General features: G+C 52.5%; 1 protein-coding gene across 1 annotated transcript; it reads left to right on the forward strand.

The window, feature by feature from the left end:
• Positions 1 to 223: 223 nt before the first annotated feature.
• On the forward strand, positions 224 to 1,139 carry FOXE1 (forkhead box E1). The gene is made up of 2 exons (XM_041398383.1): positions 224 to 705; positions 746 to 1,139. The coding sequence occupies exons 1-2, from the start codon at positions 224 to 226 to the stop codon at positions 1,137 to 1,139; spliced, it is 876 nt and encodes a 291-aa protein (XP_041254317.1).
• The last annotated feature ends 7,207 nt before the right edge of the window (positions 1,140 to 8,346 follow it).

Below are 8,346 nucleotides of genomic sequence, written 5' to 3' on the forward strand. Positions count from 1 at the left end.
CGGGAGGGGGGTGCCGGGCCGGGCGCTGCTCCTACCCGCGGCGGCAGTGGCGGCACGCCCGGCCCTGCCCGCGCCTCCCGGGCGGCGGGGCGTAGCAGGGGGAGTGCCGGCCGCCCGGGCGCGGAGCCGCCGGACACCGCCGCATAAAAGCTGCGGTCGTGCCGCGCTGCGCTTCCTCGGCTCGGCTCGGCTCGGTCCGGGGCGGAGCCGCTCCGACGGCCACATGACAGCCGAGAGCCGGCTGCCACCGGGCCCCCCGCCGCCGCCCCCGCCGCTGAAGGCGGACGCGGTGCCGCCGGGAGAGGAGGCGGCGGCGGCGGCGGGGCCGCGGGGCGGGCGGCGCCGCCGCAAGCGTCCGGCGGAGCGGGGCAAGCCCCCGTACAGCTACATCGCCCTCATCGCTATGGCCATCGGGCAGGCGCCCGAGCGGCGACTGACGCTCGGCGGCATCTACCGCTTCATCACCGAGCGCTTCCCCTTCTACCGCGACAGCCCCCGCAAGTGGCAGAACAGCATCCGCCACAACCTCACCCTCAATGACTGCTTTGTCAAGGTGCCACGGGAGCCCGGCCGCCCCGGCAAGGGCAACTACTGGACGTTGGACCCTCACGCCCGCGACATGTTCGAGAGCGGGTCCTTCCTCCGCCGCAGAAAACGTTTCAAGCGCAGCGCCCTCCCCCCCTCCCCGGCCTTCCTCGCCGAGCGCCCCGCCGCTCCCTGCCGCCCCGCCTTCCCCCCCCGGCCCCCCCGCCGCTCCCTGCCGCCTCCTCCCGCTGCCCGCCCCGCCGCCCCCCGCCGACCTGTCCCCGGCACCCGCCGCCTCCTCCTGCGCCTTCGCCACAGCCTTCCCCGCGCAGGGCTGCGCCTCCGCCGCTCTCTCCCACGCCTACGTCCCGCTGCCCACCGCTCCCGGGCCCTACGCGCCCGGAGGCCACGGGCCGCTGTACGCGCCGTCGGGGCGCATCGTGCTGCCCGCCTCTTCGCCCGGCCCCCCCGCGCTCTACGGCCGCCGCTCACCCGCGCCCTTCCCGCCGCTGCCGCACGCCTACGGCGCCGCGGGGCAGCTGAGTGCCGCCGAGCCCGCACCGCGGCACGGCACCTACCCTGGAGGCCCCGACAGGTTCGTCCCGGCTCTCTGACCTATCCCGGAGAGGCCCGACAGAGCGGACCGGAGCCCGGGAGACGGCGGAATGCGGGGATCGCCCGGCACGGCTGCTCCCGGCGCTGCCCGGGAAGATGCTGAAGAACCTTGGGCTGCACCTACGCATTCTGCCATCTGCCCAGGCTTCCTGGCGAGGAGTGTCGCAGTGAGCCCTGGGGACCCGGGGTGTCCTGTCCAGCCCTGTCCGCTCTCGGCAGAAAAGTCCTAAGGACTCCTAAGTACTTGGATGGGGCAAGCAGTTTCTTCTTCTTCTACAGCCTTTCCTGGAGCAGGTGCTCAAAGCTTCCTGCCAGGCTCCCACTCTCCCGGCACACCCAACCGGGCCCCTTCTGGTCTACCCAGGAAGATTTCACGTTTAAAATTCTCTCTGCTGTTGATGTTTTTTTTAAAGAGAATTAAATGTTTGTTGGTGAGGTGAAGGAGGGAGGCAGCAGGAATCATTCCCTGACCTCGTGCAGGCAAAGCTGTCAAAGCAGAATGTGTGGCACTGATGCGGTGGCTTGTCCCTGATGGCTCTTACTTTAGCCCCAGGCTTTACACCAGCAGTGTGGTCAAGGCTGGAGAAGGTTTGGATGCCAGGGCTGCATCAAGTCACATCCTTCGAGGTGTTGTGCTCTGTGCTGCAGGGGTGGGAACAGTGGTGGGATTAGAACTACAAAAATTTCTACCATAAGCATGCCCAGCCAGCAGCCTGTGTCCCAGAAGAGGGACACAGGGAAGCTGTGGGACCTCTGCCCTTGGAGGTCTTTCCAACTTGATTGGATGGAGCCTGATCTGCCTCTTGAGTTGTAGATAACACTGAATCTGGACTTGTTTTGAGTGGAGACCTGATCCTGAGGTCTGCAGAGGTACTCACAGCCTAAATTACTTTGATCCCAAGATCAGCCCAGATCTGTCTGTAGCCTAGAGAAACTGGATATATAGGAGAAAACTTTTGTTTCTGGAACACAAGAGACAGGATACGGTGCCTTTTCATCTTCAGTTGCTCCACTTTCAAGCTTTCTGGGGATGGAAAAGAGTCTGGAGAAAGATATCGAGAGGGAACAACTAACAGGAATGTTTGTGAGACAGAAGCTTGAAACTAGATCTGTGGGGAAACTCAAGCATAACCCTCCCAACAGATCCCACCACCCTGGAAAGGGGTCTGGAGCTGTAGTGGATACCCAGGGCTCTGCCTGGGGCTGTGAGTGTAGAGGGAGCCGACACAGCCCTGCACCCAGGTCTTCTTACACAGCTTGTTTTTCCCGTGGAGGTGGGAACTTGTGTATCCAGGGCCAGGGGGAGGTTGGTGAGAAGATCCTGCAGTGTGGTGGGGCCTTGTATGGGGAGAGGAAACGAGAAAGTGAAGCCAGAACCTCGACAGGAGCTTTGGAAGAGCAGACAGGGTGCACATACACCAGAGTCTCCCTTACTGGAGAAGGGTATAGATCATGGTGTAACTCAGGTGGGAAAAGACCTTGGGAAATTTCTGTTCCAGTCTGGTACCCAAATCAGGGTCAGCTATGGCTCAGCCCTATATATTTGAGTCTTTGTCTCCTCCAAGGATGGAGACAGCACAGTCTCTTTGGGCAACCTGGCTGTCCTTGTGGGGAGAAGTTTCTCCTTGCATCCTCCATGTAGCTCTTCTCTAGTCTCATTTCATGTTTACTGTCTCTTGTCCTACTGCTGTGCTTTGCTGCAAAGAGTGTTTGATTCCATGAAGACACCTGTATCTTCTGCTCTTCATTTTTCAGGTGAGGTCCTCAGCAGGATGAAATTTGTGTAGAGGCAGCTTTTTTGCTTTCTGTGGGTGCTGTGGTCCACTTACCCAGGTGGAGAGGAAATGGAGCAGAGCAGGAAGGTGGTTGGGTGTCCTCACAGCACAGCTTGGTGTGGAGAAGAGTCAAGCTCTCTGCAGTAGGTGGGCATGAGAAATTGTATATCTGCCTTCCGCAGGGCTGTGAGGCAGGAGATGAGTTTTGGATTCAAGGGTTCAGAGTGCCAGGGATGGCACGTGGTGAGGCAGCGTCTGGGCTGGGAGGTGAGAGTGACCTGATGGCACTGCCCTGTGTGCCTGTAGACCTGTCTGTGGCACCACAGGGAGCTGTTGTCTGTACACAGAGCTGGGGAGGCTGCTCCATGTACGGAGACAGCGGGGGGCAAGCACAGACAACAAGTGTAAGCACCACTCAACTCTTTGGTGTGCTGACCTCAGTCAGATTTTTCCCTTCCTATCCTTTCTGAAGAGGTACGTTGTATCTTCCTTGTTCTTCCTGGTCCTGGCACATCCAGAAGCTGCTGCTATCCTGGAGAGAGCTGTCTCAGCCAGGGGCAGGTCTCCCCAGCAGCTGTGCTAACACCTCTCCCAACTCCCCCTTCACCATCTGGAAGAGGATCTGTACACCTAGGTGTGCCAGCTCCTAGTATTTTTGATAGCTGCTGGCTCTGCTTTCATTGCCTGCAAAGACTGGACTGTGTCACTTTGACAGTAAGCCATGCCAACCTCTTGGTCATTTGAGGATAGATGGGAGAAGAGCTGTCCTGCCTTTTAATGCCTTTCTTTCCTTGCTGTAGAAGCATTTATCAATGTGGACCAGATAATTTCATAGAATCGTAGCAGTGCTGGGTTGGAAACGACTCATCAGGATCATGAAGCCCAGCTCCTGTACCTGTGCAGGACACCCCAAGAATCATACCATGTTCCTGAGAGTATAGTCCAAATGCTTCTTGATCTCTGTCAGGCTTGGTGCTTGCTCCCTGGAGACCCTGTTCCAGTGCTCAGCCACCATCTGGGGTGATATCCAGCCTAAACCTCCCTCCACACCTCCATGAATCTTGTCATTGGTCATGAGAGTGAAGATCTTAGATGTCTTATGGCCCTTGTTCCTCTCATTTTGTTCTCTGCTTCAGCCCTCATGCCAGTTTAGAGTTCAGTCTAAATAAAGGTCACTAATGATGGTACAGGTTTTGAGGACGGTGCTTCTGAACTCAGATAGCATCTGTAGGCAGTTCAGGGAGCAAAACTCAGTGTCTGAAGGACAAGCCTGACAGATCTTGGTGACTTAGAATGCACAGATTGGGTAGGTTCAGTTGTGTTTTGTTTGCAGAGAAGGTCTAGATGCTTGTTCATGTTTCTCTTCTGATCTTTTATACCTACAAACTAGGGAAACTGGACATATCTAGATGGTAAATTTTTTTGCAGCAGGTACAGTGATGAGCTTGCTGCATTGAGAACCTGAGACATGGTCAAAAACTGCTTAAACTTTGGTCACAAACAGCTAGAAACCCTGGTCAGAACTGTGAAGAGCTACTGGGACCATTCAAGGGACTCTGTATTTGTGTGGGGTGGTCTGTGCTTCGAGCTTTTTTAGGCAAAACAAGATGAAGCTGTACCTGCCCTTTGCTAGTGCTGGCAGTGCTCCAACCTCCCGCTTGCAGCAGGCCTGGAGACTCCAGCAATCCCTTCCCACCAGCACTGCTGTGGTTTTGTGGCTATTCCAAGCTCTCTGAGCTGTTGTGTAGGCTCAGGTGCCAAGGGTGTGCTGAACACTGTGAGTCTGTCCTGGCTGTGCCTCGTGGCACTGAGATGTGCTGCCCCTGTGCCCATGTGTGACATGGGACTGCCTGACCACTGACAGAGGAAAATACGCTTGTTGTGTCCTTGGGGAGCTACAGGGTTGGGTCTCTCTGAGAGGATATGGGGATATGCCAAGGGGATGTGTTGGACAACTGGATCTCAGTATATGCTTGTGCCATGGGGATATGTTAAACATGTGGATCTCAATGGGTTTTTGTCTGGCACATTGCTTGTAATTCTCAGGCACCACCAAGAATAAGAAAAAAAATAATTCTTTAAGTTTTATTGTAAATATCCAAGAACCTTCCTTTTAGCAAAGTTAGTTGAAGTTTCAAACTAGTCTTTTGATTTCTGTCAGAAGAGTCCGATAAATCTGGATTGTAATCCTGTAGGAAACTCTTAAAATGTGAGCACTGATAGAAAACAGAAGGGCCTTGAAAATGCTCATTCCTCAAAGGACAGAGCCTCTCGGTTCCTCTTCTGCCCAAGTTCTGGTATAGTCAGGCCCTGAGCAGACTTTGAGAAAGAAGTGGACTGTACAGCCTAGGAGAACATTATATTCTGTATTGGAGATTTTTGGGGAATTTTTTGTATTTACTCTTCTACTTCACTTGAAATGGAAATAAATCTTTGCATTATTTGCAATGAAGTGTCTCTGAGTTTATTCTTTCAAGCCTTCCCTGTACTCCTGAGACTGGGAGACATACAGAGACATGTGCGACATGTGCTGCTCACTGCTTTTCACCCTGTCTTACCTTGGCTTTTCTTGGTCTGCTGGGTTGCTGAAGACATCAGAGCAAAGGAGGAGGGATGGGTCACAGGGCCAGGCCACAGGTGGTGCATCAAACTTCCACCACCCCGTGAGTCACCAGTCTGCTTTGAGGGTCTCCTGCCAGGCCATAAGCATGCCCCAGATACCAGTGCATGGAGCTCCATCCCAGCCACGTGTCTCTGCTAGAAAAGGCTGGGAAGGTTACTACCTATGGGAGGAACAGGAGCTCAGAGATGGGCAAGGGGATTGTGGTTGGCATTAATTACTCTCGGATGCTCCAGCATGGAGCTGGGCCAGCTAGAGGAGGTGTTACTGCTGGAAACATTGTGTTGCCTGTCCTGTGGCAGCAGCACCAGAAATGCTTGGTCTTGTCTCCTGCACCCCAGGCCAGTTAGTTTTTTTGGCTGCAGAGATGGAGTTCCCGCAGCCGCAGGCTGACACTGTGCTCACCTTATGCAACGGCAACATCTGTGGGAGCAATTCATCCAGCAGCAACCAGAGCTAATGAGGGGTGCCACAGGGGCAACTCCACACCTCAGGATGACGAGCTGGCTTTCATGTGGGTAAGATGAGGGCAGGTGTTGCCCCTTCTCCTGCTGAGAGGGTGGTGACTGGCTTCCTGGGGGTGTTTGGGGGATAGTGAATTCTGCAGCTGTTGCCCTGTCAACAGCCCAGGCTGCCTGGAGGGCGGTGAATGAGATGGGAACAGGTACTTTAATCTGCCAAGTTACTAAAGAACAGATAGGAAAGTCTTCTTCAGTAGTTTTGGGACTCCCAAATATGATCTGTCTTTGAAAGTGACAAGAAGTTGATAAAATTTTTGAGAAAGAGTAGGCAGGGGAGGCCATTTGGCCAGGAGGGAGTACCTTGGAGGGAGTCCAGAGCTTTGCGAGTTGTAACTGGAGAGCAGTCTATGTAGCTGGAGTTGGACTTTAGCTGTATCCATTACCTAGAGCTGCCATGTCAGTGACCAGAGAGGGCATCCCACTCATGTGGGACCTGGAAGTGAACTAATGTGAGCACAGGAAGGCTGATAGGGGGTCTGACTTTACAGAGCCTGGTGTACGAGAATACCGTGGCCTATATTGGCACAAAGAACAACTTTACACACTTGGCTTGGTGTAATCCTGAAGCCCTGATTTGTTGGAAGCCCTCTCTAGACAGCAGAGCTGATTTCTTAACTCAGTCCAGTTGAAATGTATGTCCAAGGTCAAGAAGTCAAGGTGAGAGATGATGGCATGTGCTATACCTGGAAGCAGGTGTTATTTTTGGGAGTTACTTTTGGATGTGGTGCAGTCATCCAACCCATCTTTTGGTGGGCAAACTTAGGGGAAGGGAAGCCCAGCTCAGGGCTGCCAGACTGAACTCTCACCACTTCTGCAGTGTTGGAACACGGGGTGCAGCTGCTAACATGAAGTACTCTGGCCACACTGCTTGGGCTAAGAGGAAAAGAGGCTGTATCCTAGCCTCCTCTGATGACAGGAAGTTAATAGGGCTATTGCACACTCTGGCTGAAAATGGCCATTGAGAGGAGACAGGAATATTAACAGTGGGCAGGCACAGAAGAGCTTACTGAGTTCACTTCTATCCCTTCTTCGATACCAGGGAGCTAAGATTCATTAGCCATTTAAGAATTTGGAAAAATGTTGTCTGGATGTGAGCGATGCAAAGACATCCTAACTGATTAAGGAACAGCTTTTGACCTTTCTTGTTCAGTGTCAGAGCCAGAGCTCTTGGTCTGATCGCTGAGACACAGCTTGCTTGGTGCATGAACCACTCTGAGTCAATTATCCCTGTGGCTGGCTCTTGCAAGGACACCATCTGCATCTCATGTTGACCTCTTCCACTTGGGAAAAGGTGCTCATGAATCCAGGCTGTCAGCTTCTGAGATTAACAAATGATGTCAGAGGCCTCGTATCACTTCTACAGCCATATGGTTTTACAAATAGCCTGTCATCAGGCTTGCTGGAGTGCTGGCCCTAGAAATGGCCAATTAAATAGTGGCTCCCTAGCCACTCTTCCTGTGTTCTCAGGTTTATGGCTGCAAGAATAGAGGGGGAGCAAGACTTACACGGTATCAGCATTGTCATGTCTTCAACAGGCAGACCGTGATGTTCTCAGAGGCTTCCTTCCCTTCCTCAGGAGGTGCATACTGGTGGTGATGGTTTCTTCCTTCTCCGTCTTTGGGTACACTTGAGTTTATTGCTGTATGTGCATTTTTTTCAGTAGTTTTCAAATTGTTTTGGTGGTTTGGGTTTTTTTTTTTTGTTTTTTTTTGGTGTGGTTTTTTTTTTTTTTTTTTTTTTTGGGGGGGTTTTTTTTTTTTTTTTTTTTTTTGGGGGGGTTTTTTTTTTTTTTTTTTTTTTTGTTTTTTGGGTTTTGTGGTTTTTTGGTTTTTTTTTGGTTTTTTTTTGTTCTTGTTTTCTCAAAAGTTGCCTTTACTTGAATAACAGGGGCTTGCATTTCTGCAGCAATGAGTAACTGACCACTGCAATAGACTTTGGACCCTGGAGTTACAGACTGGTGCTGCCCTGGAGTTACAGACAAATCAGAATAAATGCCTAAGTGAGAAGTGCCACCCTGACCCTGTCACGGTGTGAGAGGCCATGTTGGTGGCCACCAGCATCAACATGGTATTGTTGATGTTGGTGACTTTTTCATGGAGGAAGCAGAGGATGATTCAGAGCTTTGAACTTTATGCAGGAAACATTTGTTTAAAAAAAAAAAAAAAGTTTTCCTTCTTGGGTAATTTCTTTTGCACTTTGTTTCCATGGAGGTTTTCTCCACCATTCCCTTCTGGAGAAAAGGCAAATGAAAAGTTCTTTTGCAGCAACCAGGGAAAATGGTTTCATGCCT

This window comes from Onychostruthus taczanowskii, unplaced genomic scaffold (genome assembly GCF_017590055.1).
Source record: "Onychostruthus taczanowskii isolate IOZ18803 unplaced genomic scaffold, ASM1759005v1 scaffold145, whole genome shotgun sequence".
Taxonomy (NCBI): Eukaryota; Metazoa; Chordata; class Aves; order Passeriformes; family Passeridae; genus Onychostruthus; species Onychostruthus taczanowskii.

Bases quoted from the DNA above. Each gene is read 5' to 3' on its own strand.
- FOXE1 (XM_041398383.1), top strand. From the start codon at position 224: ATGACAGCCGAGAGCCGGCTGCCACCGGGCCCCCCGCCGCCGCCCCCG. The intron at 706-745 runs CCCCGCCGCTCC...CCCCCCCGGCCC, and splicing joins CCGGCCTTCCTCGCCGAGCG to CCCCGCCGCTCCCTGCCGCC.